The 23,152-nt window shown below is 47.0% G+C and overlaps 1 protein-coding gene across 4 annotated transcripts; it reads right to left on the bottom strand.

Annotated features, from left to right (window-relative positions):
- Window positions 1–2,324: 2,324 nt before the first annotated feature.
- LOC100216858 (putative vesicle-associated membrane protein family protein) lies at window positions 2,325–5,446 on the bottom strand. Of its 4 annotated transcripts, none has more exons than XM_008667088.3 (6): window positions 5,221–5,446; window positions 4,836–5,064; window positions 4,520–4,721; window positions 4,307–4,427; window positions 2,919–2,981; window positions 2,325–2,811 (listed from the first exon to the last, which is right to left on the bottom strand). In XM_008667088.3, exons 2-6 carry the CDS (start codon window positions 5,029–5,031, stop codon window positions 2,668–2,670), a joined length of 726 nt encoding a protein of 241 aa, XP_008665310.1. In that variant the 5' UTR covers window positions 5,032–5,064; window positions 5,221–5,446; the 3' UTR covers window positions 2,325–2,667. The 4 variants fall into 4 exon arrangements, with proteins under 4 accessions (XP_008665310.1, XP_035820188.1, XP_008665316.1 ...); XM_035964295.1 differs by having other exon boundaries at window positions 2,344–2,811; window positions 4,836–5,051; window positions 5,221–5,441; XM_008667094.3 differs by having other exon boundaries at window positions 2,344–2,811; window positions 5,141–5,387.
- Between the last annotated feature and the right edge of the window lie 17,706 nt (window positions 5,447–23,152).

Below are 23,152 nucleotides of genomic sequence, written 5' to 3'. Positions count from 1 at the left end.
GAAAATGGCATGGAGGCCAATGTCTACTTTGACATGCGTGAGACATGAAATCTCGTCCTCGCACTAGGGTGGTAATGGACTCTAATTTTTTTCACTACAAAATTTAAGGATTGAACTCTATTTCTATTCAATTTTGAACTAAAACTAATTAAGGGCTCAAACGAATCTTGAAGAAACATTTGTATCTTTATCCATTACCACCCCTGCCTAGCACAATGTTTCTTCATCCCCGCATTCTTACTCCTTGCAAACACAAACATTGATGCTAGCATAAGCCTGTCCCTAACAACATGTTCTTCCTCCTCGCCGATGCTAACACCATATTAGGATGTGTTGCTCCTCTATTGCCTCTCTTCTTTCGTAGATGCTTTATCGTCGTTGTTGCTTAGGTAGATGCTTTGTTGCTGACATTACTTTGGTATCCCTTCATATGCTTGCTGCTGAGAACATGATAGCTCCTTCATATACATGTGTTTTGTCGCTTTAGCTACCATGGTTGTCTCTAGCAGATGCTTTGACGCCTTTCATGTTGGATGCTTATCTCGTCTCTTCTCCATGGATGCTTTGCCACCATGAATTTATCCCACTGTGGCAACCATTGTGTTGATACAATTTTCCTTTCATATGTTCACACAGTTAGGGCTGTGAATTAGGGGCCCTTTTCTATCACCTCCTCTTTCTCTTATTGCTTTGGATTATCTCGTTGATGTGTTATGTAATTCTCTCTTCTTCTTAACGAAACAAGTGCTTAGGCATGTTAAAAAAACTTGTTCCTAGGTGTCGCTTTCTTCTTCCTCGATGTTGGCGCGGGTGAAGCATTGCTTGACCATGAGCAACGCCGACAGGTGGACTGTGTCCAGTTCTTAAGATGAGATGGAGATACTAGGGACCCATGAAAACATTGGGTAATGTGTTGAAGATGTATTATTGGATGCTTCATCAACTCATTATCGAGAGATGGATGAAAAGCTTGTTGAGCTAGCTCGATGGCTCGTTTCAAAGTTATATGATCATAACCTTTTTTCTTTTAAAACAAAAATGACTTGATTTTAAACAACTTTCAACTTTGGCTTGCTCGTTAAGCTTGGTTTGAAGTAGACTTTCAAATATATCAAAAGTATGTAATAAACAAGATTATATTAATTTCAAAGAAGCTTAAATATGTGGTCAGCTTGTTAGACATCCTTCGTTGTGCTCTGAGCCATGAGTATCATGTACTCCTATAGCCAGAGGCGGATCCAGTGGGTTTCTATATGGACCATGATGGACTCTAAGAACACAAAAATCAGTTAACTTAATAGTCTAAGTGTTGAGTCTTGAATTAGCTAACACATTTGAAACCCTATTTTTTTTCTAATTTCCTAGTTGACCCTAAACATAAGGGTTGGGTACGTCACTACCTATAATAAACATAGTGTCATTAAAAGTTGTGGATGCCCTTAGTTATTGCAAACAATCATGCCTACCACGCGGTGCTAGTAAAACCTAGGTTGTTTACTTGAAATCATAACCTAGGTTATTGATCCTTAATTTGAAATAGGCCAAGAGTTTAATTTGGACATCTAACCATGTGCTACACTAGACTAGAGTGATAATAAAGAAAAAAATATATATGTGTGATATAAACTAAGTATAACTTGGTTGGTCAAATTTCTTGTGATAGAGAGTTTATCCATTTGTATTTAAGGGGTTGTTTGGTTCGTGGCTAAATGTGACACACTTTGCCTAAAGTTAATCGTTCGAATTGAAGAACTAACCTTAGGCAGAAAAATTAGGCAAAGTGTGACAAGTTAGGCATCAAACCAAACATGCCCTAAGTCTTTGACTTGGATGCCCACATTTTTCTAAATTAGACGTTTTTTTCTCACCGCTCTAGTTATTTTGTCAAACTCGTTACTTGTCTAATTATTTTGTTCTTCAATCATCAAAATCCACCAAGGGCAAAGATGCACCTTCAACCTAAGACGTGGTCCATTGGTGACCAACTGACCAAGCCAATCAGCACGAACTTACATTCCACTAGCCTCAGCCAAACAATCATTACCCATAGTTTCACGAGACCCATCCGACTGAATAGACATTTCTTCCTCTTTGAACGTTTGAGCTTTAAAATTTCGGACTATACATTGATAAGAAAAAGAATACTTGCTTAATTATCCTCTCAGAATTTGTTGATCATAGTATAGACGGCAATTTGAAAAAAGTATAGGACCGATTCAGAACAAGTCAATAGTACTAGAAGGCCGGGAAAAAAGACAGTCTCGATGGCCCAGCACTCCATGTGTTTGGCAGATGCACATGCGAAAATCGTGCGAATGACGGCGAGGGAAACAGCTTGAGACATCACACATACACCAAAGTGCGTAATGCATTTACAATGATCGTTGGCACCAGTACAGAAGGTACCGAAATAATAGGAGCTTGCATTTTTGGAATGTACAGATATTTAAGTCGTGATGTCATATCTCCTCCAGACAGTTCTGACCGCGTACTCCAGCTTCCTACCTTTTACCATTATCATATGGAAGTAATGGAACATGGGAAAGACTGCGGGGATTGAAGTCCACTACATTGCGATACCGTGACACTGAAAACACAATTTGGTTGAAAGTCTGTGCATATCAAACGCCTGAAAAGAAAAAAAAAAGGCGAGCAACTTGGTGTGCTCTAACATTTGAATCCCCTGCAGACCATCAGCCAAATGATAAGGATCAGAGCCGCAATGCCGCCACCCACCATCAGCTTAAACCTCAGGTTCTGAAGCCACATCTTTCGCCTCAACTCTCTGCCATGCCTGTGGAAGCTGTCCGCCTGAAACATTTAAAAAATAATAATTCTCAGTCAAAGTTGAATGCTGATTCTTATAACAGGATTTTACATACATCATCATGTGCAGACATAGAACACTGAATAGATACCTGTGACTGTAGGGTCTCTGTCTTACCCACCAAAAGCTCAATCTTCTCCCCGCGATCCAATATCTGACAAAAAAACAGGCATAGTCAGAAACTAATTTATATGGCAAAAGCATGAGGCAATACTCTCGATTAAGTTTAAAGACACAAGGAGCCATCACTGTCGATTTAAGTGCTTCTCCTGTTGAATGACAATTACGATGGGCCCTAAAGATAGATTGCTGAACCAGGACAGTCTAATTTACTAGCTATACTGGCAGGTGGAAGACTTGGGATAATAAGTACATAACCTTTAAAAATAATTTCGAGATACAACAATGGTATGTCTTGGTTTAAAATAGGAGGAAACTATTATTTGTTCAAACCATACCTATAACCTACTGAGCACAGACAGCACTAGATGTTCCATTAGTTATCCAAACTGTACCTAGTTACACCACCAATGTTCATGAACTGCTCCTTAATTCCTAAGTACTTTCATGTAAGGGATAGTCAGATTTAGCACACAATAATCTATCCCACAGGTGTGTGTTAACAATCTCTCTTCCGGTGTTAACAATCAATTTCAGAAGGGTCTATTCTCTTATTCCTGGCTACACCTGCATTTGCGGGATTTGGACGGAGCATTTCTTATCTCTTTACGCTTCAGTCAAACAACAGTGGAGCTTCGATCGTGGTCGTGTGTGTTTTCAATGCAAAAGGCGTCTGCGGATATTTAGAAACCTGGGTGTGTGGTGTGCGATGTGCGATTGTAAGAGCTCTTACCCCTTCTTAATTCAATGATACACAGCTCTCTTGCGTGTTCAACAAAGAAATAATCTATTCCACATAAACTTTTAAAAAACATCAGTCTCTACTCTAGCAAACTGTAGGCATATGCAATGGCCATCCTACTAAAGAACTTCAAGAACATATTGTCTCTACCAACTGGTTGCTCAAATACAACAGGAATAAATTATGCTCAAAATAGTACTGCCTCCGTTCTTTTTTATATGCCATATGAGCTTTGTCATAAGTCAAACATTACTATCTTTGACCCATCATTTAAAAAATTCTTAGTTTCACAATGTATGAATTATATATTATGAAAGTATTTATAATAGTAAACGTAAAACATAAATCTTATAATATGAATCTACATTATTTTTTCAAAACCAATGGTCAAACATACAAGTACTTGACTTAGGACAAAGCAAATACACCATCTAATAAATGTCATCGCTAAATATGTCATTCAAATAGAACAATGAGATAATGAGCAATTGAACATACAGAACAGCAGAGTTATGAGCCTTGTTTGTGCAATACTCCTAGTTGACGTTTGCTTGTAAAATTGAAATGCATGCAACATGATACCTCTATTGGTGGCAAACATTAAACTGAGGGCATACCTTCTCAATGTTGTCCATCATGATCCCTTTGACATCCGATAGGTGGGCTTTCACCTTGGAGAGCTTGTTAATTTCCTCTGGATGATTAACACAATACTGCATATGGTCCTTCAACCTCGGGCTACACCAACAAAACACAAGCACCGATGACATACCTCTTTCATTGCAGATAATACAAGTATATATGATCTAAATCGAACAACAATTTCGTACCCGAATTCACGGTCAAGGTTGTAGGCAATGCTGAACCGGTCTTCGAACAGAAAGTCATCCTCATCAGCATCATCAGCGAGCGGGTGCTGCCCCTCCTCATCGATACTGGACCCATACCGCTGCATGAAGTCTTCCCTAACCCTCTCTAGGAAGACGAAGGGGACGCTCCTCCCGGCCGCCTCATCGGCGACCACTAGGAACACTACATCAAACAGCATGTGTACAATGGTGCCAAGTCAACTCACGGTTCAACGCCGCACAGCGGAGGGCGCAAGCGAAGGAGGGACTGAAGGGGGGTAAAAAAAAAACACGGTACCGAAGCCGCGGTTGACGAGGAAGTTGAAGGTGTGGCCGTCACAGGAGTAGGTGGATCTGGTGCTGTTGGGGGGAAGCTTCTGGAGGCACTGGACGGCAACGGTGCTGAAGTTGCCGGAGAAGGCCGTGTGCTCCGCCAGCACGACGGAGCCCTTGGCCACGAAGCTGTAAATCAGCGCCTGCTTGCTGCTGTTCATGGCGCCCGCCGCAGAAGCCGCTGACGGGAAACCCTAGGACGTAATCCACCGCAGCAGGAATCAGCGCGCGAATTCACCAAGGAGAGGAAATAAACCAAGAGCAGAGTACCGATTCAATCGGATCTCAGGTCGGGAGAGGTCAAACTCCGAGCGGGATGAGAGGAGTGGATGGTTCCGGAGGATGCGAACCTGCGAGAAGCCTTTGCTTTGCCTCCTTCCTTGGGTTCCCGCGGCGGGTAGTTGAAGAAGAATTCGATCGAACAAGTTCTTGTGGTGGGGGGTTGTGGGGTGGGAATTAATCCAACTACAATCGTGTCTTTGGAGTTTGGAAGGGAAAACGGGTGGGGATTAATTCCGAGCCTAGTCGTTGCCTTCGTTGTGAGTTAATCGTGAAGTTACATGTTTACCCTTACCCCGTTAGAAGTGGAGCATGGGTATTTTAAACCCAAGTAACTAACGTGTTTTACGTATATAGGCGGGTATGATATAATTTATATACTCGCGTGCCCCGGGATGTTAATAGATAATAACCTTCCCGTTGGATAAACATGTATGAGTACCAGTGGGTACTATCCATACCCACATATTTGTGGGTAAAATATACTCGTATTATACCACTATTATTATCTAATAGAATTTATCTTAGCTTCAGCTATTATTTATTTAACTATAAAGTTATGTAATCACTAGTCGGTTGCCCGTGCGTTGCGACGGCTTACAACAATACTCACATAAACTATCCACTAAAAAGATCTCAAGATTTTTTATTGATTGTTTCTACTCTCCACATAATTTTTTTATTTGACTAAGCGAGTCGACATCGTGTTAAAGGAAAGACTATGTAGACAGCCGATGTCGAGCCATCGAATGGGTACCATAGGCAGCAAATCAGGGGTCCATCCCTCGCCTCCCCCACTTTCAAGGTTTTGTAGACCAGGAAGGGAAGGGAAGATGCAGTCATACATGTTCGTTGCCGGAGAAGGACACGACGAAAACATGGATATCTAGAGGCGACATAGGTAGTATACCGCTAGATACATATAGGGAGAGAGTACGCAAGCGGAGAAAGAAGCCCAGCCAGAGCAGCTCCAAACCGAGAGACACCCGCGCCAGGTGTCAGTCCGAAAAGGGCGAGAGAATGCGAGTGCCTTCTGTAGCATATGTCGACTGTTGTAGGCTTTGGTTGTCCAATATCTCAGATCTGGACTCGTCATCGCCAAGATAACCTAAGTGTGGCATGCACCATCGTGTCTTCGGTGACACGCACGAAGAAAAGCCAGGAGCAAGACCGACTCGTCCGTACCCGCGTCGACGAGCATCGGTCGGCTCGCGACTGCGACCGTGGGCGGGGGCAGCAGGTTGGGGACGAAGAACAGGGTGAAAGCCAGAAGACGAACGAGACATCCGACGACAGCGAATACGATGGTGCGTGCATGCTGTGAAACACCCTCGTGGACGTGCAATAGCCATTGCGCAGGTCGGTGTCAGGGTTGGTGTCGGACGAATACGGGGAGGAGGCGCCTGCTCCCATGCCCTCTGCCGAGAAAGCGTGGCGCGGAGGCAGAGGCATGAGTGGAGAGAGAAAAAGAAACAGGATGACGAACGAGGTGGCGGCAACTAAGGCGAGGACCATCATTATCGTGCGGATATATAGATGGCCAAATGGATCGTGTCTGGCGGGCTGGTCCGGGGCACAACCCATTTAATAGTGCCTGGGCCAGCCTGACACGATCGTCATGTCGTGTTTGGGCCGTATCCTCGGCCCGTAGTGCTGATCCGGCCCAACACGATTACATATTTTTTTTATTTTACAAAACTCGTATATACATATGTATAATTTATATTCAATATTTAAAACAATTGACCATGATGTTCTACTGGTTAGACGACTTCACTGGCCGGATGTGGAGGTTGTGTGCATGGAGGGATGCAGAGTTAATTTGAGATAGATGTGAGGGGGTATTTGTAAAAATATGACGTTGGACGACCGTTGGAACTGGTGATTTAAATATAGTAGAGATATTAAATCATATATCTCATTTCAGATGTCATCATTTCAAAATTGAAAATGGACAACAATTCAAAGATGTGGGGTCCATATGTTAGACTCTACGGCATTATTTGTTATGATAATATCAAAAATAGCATAATATATTTGAATCTTTTTTATTTCTTGTTTAATTTATTTTAATGAATATTTGGTAAAATGTATTCATCAACAGAGAAGAACAACTTGAATACAATCCATTTTAATTAAGATGTTGCGCTAAAAATGGTTAATTGAGAAATTAGAATGGCTAATGCCATGGAGACACATAAATAGAATCAATATTTAGAAACCACAATAGACGAAACCTTATATTGTTCCGACACCGATTCCTTCATTCAGGCCTCTGTTGGCACTAATTCAAGTGAGAAGGGGACAAATGGAACCCTTTGGTGTATCCAAAAGCACTGTCAGTCTTATCGTCCCTTCTCTCTGCCTAGAAAGGTGCCCTTTTGACTTGTCTCAGAAAATGTCCCGCTTGCCCGGTAAAACACCGCAGCAGCCACTGTAAGGGATGGTTTTGTTTGATGGAGTCTTCTCCCACCCCGCGACTCCATCTCCGATCGAGCTAGCAGCGAGTGCCGGAGCAAGATCTGACCGGGCCACAAGCCCGATGAAAGAAACCACCAATCGAGGTGGGATGAAAAGGAAGTGCAGTGGAGATTCATTACCTGCTGCTGCCTGGAGCTGGTGAGATCGCCACTTGCCTCTAGCGATCTGGGTGGCAATTCCCCGCCTCGGTGGAGGAAGCGAACGATTGAGAGAGGAGAAAAGAGAACATTGAAATGGATGAGACTGACAGAAGAAATTACCAATCAGGGTGGGACAGAGAGGAAGTGCAGTGGTGATTCGTTACCTGCTGTTGCTCGGAGCTGGTGAGATCGCCGCTCACCTCCGGCGATCTGGGCTGCGCTTCCTCGCCTCGGTGGAGTAAGCGATCAATCGAGAGAGGAGAAAAGATAGCAGCGAAACGGATGAGCATGGAGCATGCGACAGATCTGCGTTCAATTCTGAAAAATACTACGCTAATTTTTTGGTTTTGGTTTCACGCACGCGGTAGATCTACGTTTGGTCTCAGCAGCAAAATGGATAAGCATGGAGCACGCGGAACATCTGGGTTCAGTTCCGGAAAACCTGAAAAAAAAAACTATGTGTGTTCGGCCTTGGTTGAGATGATGGCTGATGCTTTACAGGGTGGGTTGATTTGAAACAAATGTAAGGATCTTTTTGTAAAAAAATAATGCACGACGACCGTTGAAACTGGTGCTTTAAGTATAATATAGATATAGATATGATTTGTTATATTTTATATTTTAGGTTGATTTTTTTGTATTTATTTGACATTTTGAGTGATCGGAATATTATAATTTGAGATCTTTTTAGCAGGTATGGGTTACGCGACGGGTAAAATTACCCACTAGGATACGTTTATGGGTAAGATTTTATACCCACGAGCATATATGGGTAAACTGATGGGTATGATTTTTTGTGATGGGTATGGAATGTTACTACACAGTGGGTATATACTCGTTGTCATCTCAAAAGGGGCGGCAGGCTGCTTACAGCCGGAGCCTAGAGTTTTTAGCCTTGCATTTGCAAGTTGCACAAAACCCCAAAGCACATTGTAATTTAGGGCGTGTTTAGAAGCAAAGTATTTTAAAATCATGGTTTTAAAATATTATAGTTTTAGGATATCATAACACTATCGTTGTATTTTTTACATCACTTTTAGCAATACATATTTAGAGACAACGTATCTCAAACCATGATATTTAGTATACGCGTGCAAGGCTAATCATAGAAAAACTTTAGGTTGGTGTAAAGTTTCAAATACTCCAAAAATACCATAGTATTCAAAATAGAGTTTTTTTAGAATATAGCAAACACCTAATGACAAAAAATACTATGATATTATCCAATACATGGTTTTATCTCAAAACTCCAAAATACTTTGCTTCCAAATACCCACTTACTATGGTGTCGTTTTTAGTTTCTAAGATATTACACCAAATCTAATGCAAATGTGATTATCAGCTTATGGGAAGATTGTAAGATTTTGGACACAAAATCTAATGTACAATACAAATTGTTTGTGATTCTAAAAATGAGATTCTTAAAATGAACCCTAAACCAAACATATCAAGGTAAAGATCTTCTTGCTTCCTCATGAATGTTAATAGTAGCAGGGCTATTTTGTCATTTACCCCAGACAACTGCACTTATCCGGTGTGCACCCTAGACAACTGCACTTATCTTTTTCTCTTGTTTTTCTTCGCCAAAATATTTTCACTTATTCCAAAGGAATTACCGTGACTTATACAAACATTCTTAGTGTAAATCCAACTATGTCTAAGTCATGTACTTAATTTATTTGATTCTCCAACTTAATTTTTTTTGTATATATGTATTAAATATCTGCATATACACACTTAACAAACATGTTAGCCTATATTATTGTGTTGGCCGTTAATCACCAAAACATTTTATTGAAATGGCACAAAGGCATATTTCCGTTTCACCGACTAGTCTCCTTGATCTGGTGTAGGATACCATCTAGCATTTGAATATCTGATGAGCCCATCACAAACTCGAAACCATATAAATGGTTCATCATGGTCCTCAGCTAGACCTTATGGGCTTTCAACACTTTTTAAACCTTTGGAACATAAGGCAGTGTTTCAGCACATGGAATTATGCAAGATAGAGACAACATAAGATTTTACTTTGTTTCTCGGTCGGAGCCTGAGTCCTTGGCCTCAGTGGCCGAGTCTAGCTTCTCATCTAGGCCTTCATTGGTAGCCTTTCTTGTTCCATGGTCTTCTCGAAGGTAACCACGGTCTCCTTCAAGTCAACAATATGCTTCTTCATCTTCACCTTCTTGACTTATAAACCCTTGATCACCTCGAGTGTCATGCCAATGGCCTTGAATGCTATGAACAAAATTTAACGACTAGATAGGCAAGAGATTGGGAATTCACAAACAAGACTTGATCACATAGCTTCAAGCTTGATTGAATTGGCCTCAAGTTGGTCATGTAATCTCTAGACAATGTTGATAAGCTTGTCGCTAGTTTTCTTCTCATCTTTCGATTCTTGCCGAGTGGACTCGGCTGCTTTCAATTTCTTATGTGTCAACATGTGTATGAGGGACTTCTTGTCAAATTCGTTTAGAATTTCCTACAATTGGCATTGCTAGAGATGAGAAGTTGCAAGATGAATTAAGACGCGAGAGACAAACATGATGATGCTTTTAAAAGTCGGTAGCTGTCGGTGTTTTGGGTCCGACCGCACACCCGGGGTTGCCCCTCAAGGTGTTTTTAGGAGTAGGACGGTGTCGCCGACTGTAGCAAAATGGTTCGTGCCAGGTGCACGAGGGACAGTGGACAATGTTTACAGGTTCGGGCCGCTTAGAGATGCGTAACACCCTACGTCCTGGTGAGTATGCTTGGTGAATGGGGTTACAAGGTATCTCTCCGAATTGAGAATGCAAAGAGTTGAGGTGGGTGGCTGAGTAATAGGGTCCATCGTTCTGAAGGGGTGCCCCCTAGGCCTTATATACTCGACTGTGGGGCAATACACGTGGATATGATAACAATGTGCACCTAAAAGATAGTAAACTGCTTGAGTCTATCTTCCTATGGTTCTGCCGACCTATCCTCGCCTGGTTCCGTTGCATGGGACTCCAGCGCAGGAGAGTCGGATCTTTGTTGTGGTCGCTTGCTCAACGTTGTGGGTCGTCCGGGCTCACACCAATCCGGCCTTACGTCAACCTGCTTTACTGATTGTCCCTCCCCAGGCCCACGAAGGAATGACCTTACGATTTATTGGGCCCTTGGGCCTTTCGTGAGGTCTTTTACTCTTCCAGTGGACCCGGGGGATATCTGTCCCCCACAAGCCCCCGATCTTTGGGTTGATTTTGAGGTAATCAGCCCAAAGATCCTAGGTCCAGCTTGCAGGTAATTTGGGGAAAACGATTTCTTACTGTCTCCTCCTGCTTTGATCACTCATAAACTGAAGCTTTGTTTCGTGCTTGTGCCTTAGAGGTCGGCATTTCATTTTGTAGGACCCTGAACTTCATTGGGTGCACCGGAGGTGCACCCAATGGGTGTAGCCCCCGAGCTTCGAGTAGATTTTAGAAAATAATCTACTCGAAGGTCTTCATCAGAAATTATTTTCATCTTTACTCCTGCGCTTTGGTTGAGGGCTAGCCTTCTCTTTAATCTTGTTTTATGCCTTAGAGGTCGGCACCATCTTGGCTTGAAATGGTGATTCATGGGGTGCACCGAAGGTGCACCCAATGGGTGTAGCCCCCGAGCTTTGAGTGGATTTTTTAAAACAATCCTCTCAAAGGTCTTCATTTTGTGTCCTTTTGCTGAGAATAACCCTTTCTTTTTTCTAAATGCCTTAGAGGTCAGCATTATGTCATCCATATTATGCTTTAGAGGTCAGCATGTATTTTGTCTTTTTCAGCCGAGTTCGTGATCTGCCCATATCTCGCTAGGTGGTGCAATTTATTCGCTCTGCGACTGATTGGACATTTGATGGACGCTCTCTGTCTAGTCTTCACGTCGCTTCTGTCGGTCATATTTTGTACTTCATCGGCTATATTTGGCTTTCCTCTGATCCTTACTGATATCTCATTTTTGTCTTGAGGTATTCATTGCATGCCCTGCACGGATGTGACAGTTTTGAAAAATATACTGATAATTCCTGGGCGTCCCCCCCAATGGGTGTGGGCAAGGGACGGCTTGGTACGCTGAGTGTTTTAGCCGGCTGCTTCTGAGTAGTAATGTGATGTGACGGCGGGTGTAATCATATCATCCGCGCTGTTGACTGGAGTCCCAATGGGTGTTGTGTTGCGTGAAACGGCGTCAGCCGCCTGACGTGTCTTCAGACGGGTTGAAGTGCTTATTGAATGCTTTACGACTGTTCAGTGACCGTGGTTGGAGGTGAGCGGTTGCCTTCTTCTTCTATAAATAATGTCGTTGTCTCTCCAGCTTTTTCTCATCTCTTGCTGTTCTCTGCTGCTTGCTTTTCTTCTCACCCTTTCGCTTCCACCATGGGCAAGAACAACAAGCGCAAGCGTGAGCCGACTCCTCCATCGGAGGATTTTGGTGACTCGGAGTACTCAGAGGAGGAGTTCTCCTCTGAGTCTGAGGGGTCTCCGGCACCCATCCCCCTGCGTGAGTCGTCTGACGACTCAGACGACTCCCAGGGGCTCGCGGCGGAGGTCTGGACTTACATCCGGGCCGTCGAGCGCTCCGGGCTCGAGGGCTCGGATGAGTCGGAATACTCCTCGGATGAGGAGGACTCGTCCGAGGAGGACGGTGGCGGCGACAGCGAGGACGACGACGACGACGACGAAGGCGGTGGCGGCGGTGACGGTGACGGCAGCGGCAGGGGCGGCAGCAGCGACAGCAAGGATGGCGACGGCGGCAGCGGCGGCGGCGGCAGCAGCAGGGGCAGCAACAGGGGCGGCAGCAGCAGAGGCAGCAATAGGGCCAGTGGCTAGATGCCACTAGTCCTTAGATGTTAGTATAGTATAGTTAGAATAATGTAGTAGTATTTAGTAGTGTAGAGTAGTATAGTGTAGTGTAGTAGTAGTAGTAGTAGTATAATGTAATGTGGTAGTAGTAGTAGTAGGGAAGTATCAACTCATAATGAGTTGATTTGTAAGTATGACATCTTCCCTTTAATGAAGAAATTATGTTGCCTTCTCTGTGCCAATTATCCTGCTTATTTGTGAAGTTGATTTCCTTGGAATTTGCAAGTAAATAACTCTGGCATCATATCGACGTGTTTAGAGGTAGTTGCCGAGTAATTTGTAGACGACGTCGGAGTTTTAGAGGTAACCGCCGAGCGACTGAAGACAGCGTCAGCGTTTTAGAGGTAACGCCGAGTGACCGAACATGATGTCGGAGTTTTAGAGTCAACTGCCGAGCGACTTGAGGGCGATGTCAGCATTTTAGAGGTAATGTCGAGCGACTTAACACGATGTCGGAGTTTTAGAGTCAACTGCCGAGCGGCTTGAAGGCGACGTCAGCGTTTTAGAGGTAACGCCGAGCGACTTGAAGACGACGTCAGCGTTTTAGAGGTGACACCGAGTGACTGAACACGATGTCGGAGTTTTAGAGTCAACTGCCGAGCGACTTGAGGGCGACGTCAGCGTTTTAGAGGTAACGCCGAGCGATAGCGGGCTGCGTGGGCCACTTTGAGGATAATAGCCGAGTGATGATGTAGCGCGCCGGTGTTTTGGAAGTAACTGCCGGGTTATGACTTGGCACGCCGGTGTTTTGGAAGTAACCGCCGGGTGCTGACTGGGCGCTTTTTGAAACGGTATCTGGCTCGGGAATATCTCATAAGTGCTGCGCTTTTAGCCGCCTTTGCTTTCCGTGCCCTAGTTCTTGCTTTCTTGCTTCCGAATCCTCTCTGTAATCCGCCTCCCACTCTGCTCGCCGGTAGAATCGAGATGGCGCCCAAGAGGAAGGCCTCGAGTTCGTCTGTCGTGGTGATTCCTCCAATCGACCCCAACAGCCAGTTGCCTTTCGCAGGTAACCACATGTCTGTCATCTCCGAGCCCGAACTTCTCCACCTCGTGTCCATCGGGGTCCTTCCCCCGAGGGAGCTCTGCTCTTGGCGGATTTGCCATGGGGTCACTGTCCCGATAGAGGATACCCATGAGTCCGTGATTTACGCCCCTTTCCTTCTCCGCAGCCTCGGTCTTCCCATTTCTCCTTTTTTCCGTGGCCTCCTTGATTTCTACCATCTTAACTTGACCCATCTGAATCCCAATTCTATCCTGCAAATTTCCATTTTCGTTCATTTATGCGAAGCCTTTCTTGGCGTGCTGCCACATTTTGGGTTGTGGAAGTACTTGTATCACTGTCGCCCTGGGATGGCCGGAGGACAACATCAGTTGGTTGGGGGTGCTAGCTTGGAGATGCGCCGCGGGAGGAAGACTGAGTATCTTGAAATCCCTCTCAAAGACAGCATCAAGGGATGGCGCTTGGAGTGGTTCATTGTTGAGAATTATGGAAACTCTCTCCCCCCTCGGTCGGGAAGACAGCCAGACGTTTGCACCCCGAGTTGGACCGAGTCCCCCACGGATCAGGAGGTAGCTGAGGCAGGTGCTTTGCTAGCTGAAGTTGGATTGCTGAAGGAGAGGGGCCTGACTGCTGAAGCTGTGGTTGCTGATTTTGTCTTCAAGAATATTCAGCCGTTGAAAGACAGGGCATACCCGGCTTATCTGTATCGAGGCCTAGCCGACTCAACTCGGGTTACCAGCAGAAGAATTCCCTCTTTAGACTTGGTGAACCGACTTGAGATGATCCTTAGAGGCAAGGTGTCAAACGTTGGTGCCCCAGTGGCATACTCAGCCTGGAAGTTGCCTCCTCCCAAAGCCTTCACTCTTTTTGTGTCAAATCCACCTGTCACTGATGGCAGTTTGGGCCTTAGAGTGCGACCCTCCGCTGAAGAAGTTAGTGCCTTGGTTGCCTCGCTCGGGGAGATTCCTGATGATGAACGGCAGGTCCATTTTGAGGTGCCCCTGAATCCTAGTGATGCAGAGATAAGTGCTATGCTTGATTTGCTGGCTGAGGACTCTTCTGATGCTGCTCCTGCTGGGACATTGGTGGTGGCGCCCCTCCCAGAGGCTGGTACGACCTTGGATATTCAGAAGCCTGCCAGTACTCGCCCGAGGCGCCCTTGCCGAGCCAATCAACCTGATCCTTCTGCTGATGAGCAGAAAAAGAAAAAGAGACGCCTCCGGCGAGTATCCAGTTTGGATCGGGACGTTGGTACTTCGGTTCCTGCTGCTGAAGAAGCGCCTGTGACTGAATTTATTGACGCTGACCCCAATGGGTGTACCCAATCAGCTGCTGATCCCAATGTGGGTGCTCCATCTGTTGCTGATCCCAATGGGGGTGCTGCCTGTGTTGCTAATGAAGACGACGGGGAGGAAGAGGATGAAGTTCCTTTGACTCGGAAAAATAGTCGACAGTTCATCGCTAGTGGTGAAAGTAGTGGAGTTCCTTCTCCTGCTTTGTCTGCTCTCATTGGTCTGCAAGAATTGTCCCTGGCGAATTTTGATCAGACTCTTGAGGATATGGTTCCAGAGGATTTGTTATCAGAGCCAGCAGATGATGGTGTGATGGAGGTTTGCGCTGACGTGCTTGATGCTGGGTTGAGGTCATCCCGTGCCTCGTCGACCTTAGAGCGCGATCTCGAGGGTCAGGAGACTGATTTGGATCATCCCGGTCCCATGGAAGTAACTGAGGGCCCATCAGCCTTAGAGGTGGCTACCGCAGAGAACTTGGACCCCAAGAATGGTGTTAACACTTACCTAGCCCCCGAGGATGTTGCCGGGGATGACTTGGTTAGGGTGGGAAACGCAAGCCATTGCCCAGCCCCCGAGGGTGCTGCCGGGGATGATCCGGCTCAAGTGGGCAGTGCAAACTATGACCCAGCCCCCGAGGGTGTCCGAGCGGGGTCTCCCTCTTGTACTTCCATGGACGTTCATGCGGGATCGCCTCCGCACTCCGGCTGCATGGTGGTGGCCCAAGCTTTGGACCAGGGAGTCGCTTTAGAGGGCAGCGTCCCTGCTGACCGAGTTTTGGGCTCTGTTGATGGCACCGAGTTGGTTCCTGCTGGTTCGTTGCAAGCTGCTTCGGGTGGCGGCCTTACGCCCGGTCATCAATTGATCTCTCATGATTTGGGGATCCCTTCATTCTTTTCCAACCTCCAGGTACTGTGATGTACTTTAGCTTGATTTTTATGCCGCATGAACTGCTGTCATTACACTCATCTGTTCTCCTTATCAGGCTTTGGTGGACGGGATGGCTAACCAACTGAGGTTACAGGATGCTTCTGTTCCAGAAGTAGCTTCGTCTCTTGCACGTTGGAATCCAGTGTTACTTCAACATCGTGTCTCTGACTTGGAAGCGACCAATGCTGGTTAGTGCTTTTTTGCTTCTCTTTGTCTTCACTATTAAACTGCTTTACATTCTAACCCCCTTTTGTTTGATTGTCTCCTGCTAGGTATGACTCGGCAGATTTCCACTCTTGAAGAAAAACATTCTCGAGATCAGGCTGAATTGGTCCAGCGGTGCTCTGACTTTGAAGAAAAGTATTCTCAAAGTCAGACTGAACTAGCTCATGTCTCTGCTGCCTTAGATGACGCCAATGCACTGAGCTCTTCCCTTCACGCTCAGCTTAATTCTGAAAAGGCGACTTATGAAACTGTGCCTTGCCTTGTTGTGCTCCTATTGCTTGCTTGATGTTTGAGGGAGTTGACTTTTGTTTGTAGGAAGAAAAACATATCCTTGCTGCTTCTCGCGATAGTCTTGACAGATTGTATCGCGATTCTAGCAACTCGCTGACCATCCTGGAGAGGAGTCATCGCTTCACCATGGAAGAGCTAGACAACCAACGCTGTAAGCTGCAGGAATCCACAGATGAGGTGACCCGGCTCAAGCAATTGCTATCAGCGAAGGATGCTACTATCAAAGAACTCCGTGCTTCCAAGAAATCTATCGCCCAGGAGTTAGAAGCTGCTCGGTTGGCTATCAAGGTTGCTGAAGAAACTTCCGTTACTCTCAGAGCCCAGCGCGACAGAGCCATGGATAAGGCCATTCGGGCGGGGCGAATCTTGATGAGGAGACCCGGCGTGGTTGTTCCCGAAGATATAAGGGCTGACGTGAATGCTGCTCCTGATTCCTCGAGTCGCCCTTCCTCGTCGATTGCTCCTGAGAAAGATATCACAAAATAGAGAAACACTTTGCGTGCTTTGAGCGCGCGGTTAGCATGGTCAGACATTTGTTAGAGGACGTCATTTCAGTACTTAAATGGCATTGTTATTTTCCTATTGTTTCAGAATTCATCAGTTCGTAAATTTGCAGTAGTAAAATGATGTGCGATGGTTTTGAAACTTGTTTGCGGGATATAGAAGTCATCCCTATATGAGTAATCGTAAGTGCGTCAGATCGCCTTGAGTTGCTACTGACTTAAGTCGGTTGCTTTTGTTAATAGGGCTTAGTGGTCACCCTGAGTTATATAAGCGCGAGCATGTTGCACCAGTTTAAGTCGTTGCCGACTTAAGCCGATTGCTCCGTTAGCAGGGCATAGTGGTCACCCCGAGTTAAGTAAGTGCGAGCATGTTGCACCGGTTTAAGTCGTTGCTGACTTAAGCCGATTGCTCCGTTAGCAGGGCATAGTGGTCACCCCAAGTTAAGTAAGCGCGAGCATGTTGCACCGGTTTAAGTCATTGCCGACTTAAGCCGATTGCTCCGTTAGCAGGGCATAGTGGTCACCCCGAGTTAAGTAAGCGCGAGCATGTTGCACTGCCTTAAGTCGTTGCCGACTTAAGCCGATTGCTCCGTTAGCAGGGCATAGTGGTCACCCCGAGTTAAGTAAGCGCGAGCATGTTGCACCGCCTTAAGTCGTTGTCGACTTAAGCCGATTGCTCCGTTAGCGGGGCATAGTGGTCACCCTGAGCTAAGTAAGAATGTGAGTTAATCATGAACAAATTGAGTATCTTTGAAGCCTTTTTTATTGATGACATATTTCCATTTTACAGAGTACATCGTCGTCCCGATAGCTTTTGAAATACAGCTAGGGATAAAACTTCCTGAGGTGTTCTATATTCTAGGAGTTCCCGACTTCTATGCCGTCCATCTGAGTGAGACGATATGATCCTGGCCGAGTGACTTCTGCTACTATGAAGGGTCCTTCCCATAAGGGCGATAACTTGTGCCGTCCCTCCCCCGTTAGAATTCGGCGGAGGACGAGATCTCCTACTGAGAAGGATCGCTGCCGCACGGCCTTGTCGTGATAGCGCCTTAGAGTCTGTTGGTATCGTGCTAATTGGATTACTGCATTCAACCGTTCCTCCTCGAGTACATCAATGTCCTCCAGCCTGGTGGCTTCGACTTCTGCTATGCTTTCGAAGATCAACCTTGGCGCTCCGAACTTGAGGTCGGCTGGTAATACTGCCTCTGACCCATAGACCATAAAGAAAGGAGTGTTTTCATGCAGAGTTCGACTAGGCTGGGTTCTTAGGCTCCAGACGACATAGGGCAATTCCCTTATCCATTTTCCCGCGAACTTTTCATTCTTATCGAAGACCTTTTTCCTGAGTGCCTCCAGTATCATCCTGTTGGCTCGCTCAACCTGCCCGTTGGCTCTTGGGTGTGCTAAAGAAGCATACTTGATCTGAATGCTTTTTTGCTCGCAGAAGTCGAAGAACTCTGAACTTGTGAAGTTGGATCCTAGGTCAGTTATGATGCTGTTTGGTATCCCGAATCTGAATATTATGTCTTGTATGAATTCCACGGCCTTAGCTGAGGTCAAAGAGGCAATGGGTTTGAATTCTATCCATTTAGTGAATTTGTCGATTGCTACCAGTACATGAGTGTATCCTCCTTGGGCCTTCTTGAAAGGTCTAATCATATCCAGTCCCCAGCACGCAAAGGGCCAAGTCACTGGTATGGTCTACAGTTGCTGTGCTGGTAAATGTTGTTGTTTCGACAAGTACTGGCAAGCCTCGCACCTCTGAACTAATTCGGCTGCATCACTCTTCGCTGTTGGCCAATAGAATCCTGACCTGAAGACCTTCCCGACTAGTGTCTTGGATGCTGCATGTATTCCACACTGCCCAGCATGGGCCTCATCCAGAAGTTGCTTCCCAGTAGATGAGAGGATGCACTTCATGAGGACGCCTGATGCAACCCTTCTATATAATGTTTCCCCAATGAGTGTGTAGTGAGCTGACTGCCTGGCAATACGCTCGGCCGCATTTTTGTCATCCGGTTCCTCTTCATTCTTTATGTACATGATGATTGGCCTTCTCCAGTCATCAGAGTCTGACTCTAGTTGATTCACAATATTACACTCTTCTGCTTGATCCATTGAGATGCTCGGCTGTAGTATTTCTTGTACAAAGACTCCAGGTGGGACCTGAGTTCGACTGGATCCTAGCTTGGACAATACATCGGCTGCCGTGTTTCGATCTCTTTCTACATGATGAAATTGCAGACCCTCAAATTTATCTTCTAGCTTTCGGACGGCAGTGCAGTACTTTCCCATTGAATCGTTTGAACAATCCCACTCTTTGTTTATCTGGCTAATGACTACCAGAGAGTCTCTGTACACCATCAATCTCTTGATGCCCAATGATATGGCGATGTTCAATCCATGGATCAGAGCTTCATACTCGGCTGCATTGTTGGAGGCTGGAAATAGCAACTGGAGGGCATATTTGAGGTGCTCGCCTCCAGGTGTGGTGAAGAGAATTCCTGCTCCTGTTCCCTGCAGCTTCAGCGAGCCGTCGAAATACATTCGCCATACTTCTGCAGTCTCTGGGTTATCTGGCACTTGTTGTTCAGTCCACTCTGATACGAAGTCAACCAATGCTTGAGTTTTGATGGCAGTGCGAGGTCGAAATTCGATGTCATGAGATCCCAGCTCACAAGCCCACTTGGCTATTCGGCCAATGGCTTCCTTGTTGTGAAGAATATCCCCTATCGGAAAACCAGTGACTACTATGACTTTGTGGTCATCAAAGTAGTGACGTAGCTTGCGGGCAGTTAGAAGTACTGCATATAATAGCTTCTGAACTTGAGGGTACTTTTTCTTCGAGGGACCCAGAACTTCACTAATGAAGTAAACAGGATGTTGCACTGGGTAGGTATGTCCTTCTTCTGCTCGCTCGACTACCAACGCGGTGCTTACCACGTGAGTCGTGCAAGAGATATACAGTAGCAGATCTTCAGCTGGTTGAGTTGACGTGGCTCGTCGTGGCGGCTTCAGTACTGGTGGTGTCGTCAAGAATTTCTTCAGTGCATCTAGAGCTTCCTGTGCTTCTGAAGTCCACTGAAACTTATCCACTTTCTTGAGTAGCTTGTAAAACGGTAAACCTTTTTCTCCCAGCCTGGATATAAATCTACTCAGAGCTGCCATACATCCAATAAGTCGCTGAACCTTCTTTTGTAATCGAGGTGCTTCCATCTTCATGATAGCTTCAATCTTATCCGGATTAGCCTCAATTCCCCAGTGGCTGACAATAAACCCGAGTAACTTTCCTGCTGGCACTCCAAAAACACATTTTTCGGGATTAAGCTTCCATCGATACCGCCTCAGACTGTTGAAAACCAGCTGTAAGTCTTCGATGAAGTTCTTTGAGTTCTCTGTTTTGATTACCACATCATCTACGTAGGCCTCCACATGCTTGCCCCAGTGATCGGCTAAGCATGTTTGAATAGCTCTCTGATAAGTTGCTCCAGCGTTTTTGAGACCGAACGACATGGAGGTATAACAGAAAGCACCAAACGGAGTGATGAACGCTGTTTTTTCCTCGTCTTCCTTTGCCAAACTAATCTGATGGTATCCGGAATAGCAATCCAAGAAAGACAGCATGGAACATCCAGCGGTGGAGTCCACCACCTGGTCTATCCTCGGGAGCCCGAAGGGATCCTTTGGACAATGTTTGTTGAGATCAGTATAGTCGACGCACATGCGCCAATCCACTTTATTCTTTTTGAGTACAAGAACAGGGTTGGCTAACCACTCGGGGTGTAACACCTCTCTAATGAATCCAGCCGCGACCAAGCGAGCTAGCTCAGCGCGAATGACCTCTCTCTTGTCGGGCGTGAAACGTCGTAGTTTTTGCCGGATCGGCCTTGCCTGGGGATAGACTTTCAGTTTGTGCTCGGCCAGTTCTCTTGGGACTCCCGGCATATCCGCAGGTTGCCACGTGAATACGTCTCGGTTATCTTGCAGAAACTGGACGAGCGCGCTTTCCTATTTGTCGTCCAGGCTGGAGCTGATGATGGCAGTCTTGCGTTCATCAGCGAACCCCAGGTTGATCCTTTTAGTTTCTTCAGTCGGCCGCATAGAGGTCGCGGCCTGAGCTTCGTTTGCCGGTACTGCAAGGTCCTCCTCAGGCTTAGAGTTCGCCTGTGTTGAAGAAATCGTCGACGACTTGGTGGTGAGGGCCGCTTGGATGGCCACTCGGAAACATTCTGCGGCGCCTTGGAAGTCGGCGCGCACAGTTATGATTCCTTGTGATCCTGGCATCTTCAGTATCATGTACGTGTAATGAGGAATGGCCATGAATTTGGCCAATCCCGGCCTCCCGATGATGCCGTTGTACCCGCAGTCGAAGTTCGCCACTTCGAACCTTAGGAACTCGGTTCTGTAGTTCTCCGGAGTTCTGAAGGTGACGGGCATGTAGATGTGGCCCAGCGGGTATTCCCCTTCAGTCGGCACGATGCCGAAGAAGGGAGTGTCCGACTCGTGGAGCTCTTTGAGGTGAACTCCCAAGCCTTGGAGTGTCCGGGGGAAGGTGACGTTGATGCTGCTCCCCCGTCCACTAGCACCTTCTTCACCCGGCTCTCTCGGATCACCGGATCGACGAGGAGCGGGTATTTGCCTAGGTGGTCGAAGTTGAGCCATTGATCCGCCCGAGTGAAAGTGATCGGGTGCTCCGACCACCGGTACGGGGCGGGAGGACCGGTGGTCACCACCAGCATCTAGCGATCGTTGAGCTTTTGTTGTCTTTTATTCTCCTGCGACCCGTGTCCACCGAAGATGACGTTGACCTCCCTGCCAACGCGCGGGAAAGCTCCTCCTCCTCCCTCCTCCTGCTGATGGGGTTGTCGCGGTTCTTCTGGTCCTCCCCTCGGCGGAGGAGGTAGAGGTTGGAAGGGTCGGCCGTGCCCGACAGAGTGCTTGAAGTCCCGGTAGTTCCGAAGAGTGTGGCGCATGTCCTTGTGGTACGGGCATGGGGCGTCAAGGATGTCGTCCAGCGTGCGCTCGCCTCCGCGAGGTCCTCCTCGGGCGCGAGAGGCTAGTGGCCCGGCGGCGTGTACTTCTTCGTGGGGCCTCTTCTCCCAGCGTTTGTCGGGTTGCTGGTTCGCGTCGCGTCGTGGTGCCGCCGGTGCGGGCTTCGCTCCTCCGATGAGGTCCTAGGCCCGCTCGTCGGCGGTGATGTAGAGGTCGGCTTCCCGGAACAGCTCCTCGGAAGTAGTCGGCGCTTTTTGCAATATGGCTCGGACGAAAGCCGAGTCATTGGATCCTCTGTAGAAGTCCTCGATCACGGTCGCCTCCGTGACCTCAGGGATACGATTTCTCATGGTCTGGAATCTTTTGAGGTATGACCGGAGAGTCTCGTCTCCCCGGCGCTTGATGGATTTGAGGTCCCACGGTTGCGCCGGTTTGTCAGAGAGGGACTGGAAATTGGCGGTGAAGCATCGACTGAAGTCGCTCCAGTCGTCGATGCAGTGTCGGGGTAGATGTCGCAGCCATTGCAGCGCGTCTTGCCCGAGGACAATGGGTAGGTACGCGGTCATCACGTCTTCGGACGCCCCGGCAGCTCGAGCAGCGGTGGTGTAGACGGCTAGCCAGCCCCCTGGATCCTGCTTAGGTTCATATTTATCGACATTGGATACCTTGAAGTTAGGAGGCCATTGGATGGCCCTAAGGCGTGGAGTAAGAGCAGACACTCCACACGTGTCCTCCTGTCGTCGAGGATGATGTCTGTCTCGGGGAGGGGAGTAGTTGTTGTGGTTCCTCGACCGTCCCCGGGTAGTACCGCCAGTTGAGGCCGTTGCCGACTCAGTTCTGGTGGCCTGGCTCCAAGCTGGGATGCCATGATCCCTGTCGTACTCCTCCCGGCGGCGAATCTCGTTCTCGTGCCGTCGTTCGCGCGAAGCATTGATGGAGTTTCGCGCGTCCCGACGGCTGTTGATAGCGTGTCGTAGATCGTTCGGCGGGTGAGCGAGCGGTAGAAGATGGTTGGCTGCCTGAGTGAACAGTCGTCGATAGCCCTCGGCGTCGGGAGTCCGAGGGAGTCCATCAGCTATCCGAGCTAGTACTCCTCCAACTTCGCTCGGCGTGTTCATGGCTCGGGCGAAGTCGGGATTCAGGTTGCGCCCGAAGAGTGGATTCTCCCGGCGTTGCCTTGCGTCTTGTTCAGCTTGTTCTTGAGCTCGGCGACGATCACGTCGTCGGGAGTTCCTTCGTTCCCTGAAGACGCGTTCCTCCGGGGTTTCTCCTATCTCCGAGACCTCGTCCCGCGAG

The sequence above is a fragment of the Zea mays genome, chromosome 1 (genome assembly GCF_902167145.1).
Source record: "Zea mays cultivar B73 chromosome 1, Zm-B73-REFERENCE-NAM-5.0, whole genome shotgun sequence".
In the NCBI taxonomy this organism is placed as follows: domain Eukaryota; kingdom Viridiplantae; phylum Streptophyta; class Magnoliopsida; order Poales; family Poaceae; genus Zea; species Zea mays.
The sequence above is the reverse complement of the archived record's forward strand: the minus strand, read 5'-3'. Positions and strand labels throughout refer to the sequence as shown.

Bases quoted from the DNA above. Each gene is read 5' to 3' on its own strand.
- LOC100216858 (XM_008667088.3), bottom strand. From the start codon at position 5,031: ATGAACAGCAGCAAGCAGGCGCTGATTTACAGCTTCGTGGCCAAGGGC. The intron at 4,428-4,519 runs GTACGAAATTGT...TTGTTGGTGTAG, and splicing joins AACCTTGACCGTGAATTCGG to CCCGAGGTTGAAGGACCATA. The intron at 2,812-2,918 runs GTATCTATTCAG...TAAATGTTTCAG, and splicing joins CAGAGACCCTACAGTCACAG to GCGGACAGCTTCCACAGGCA.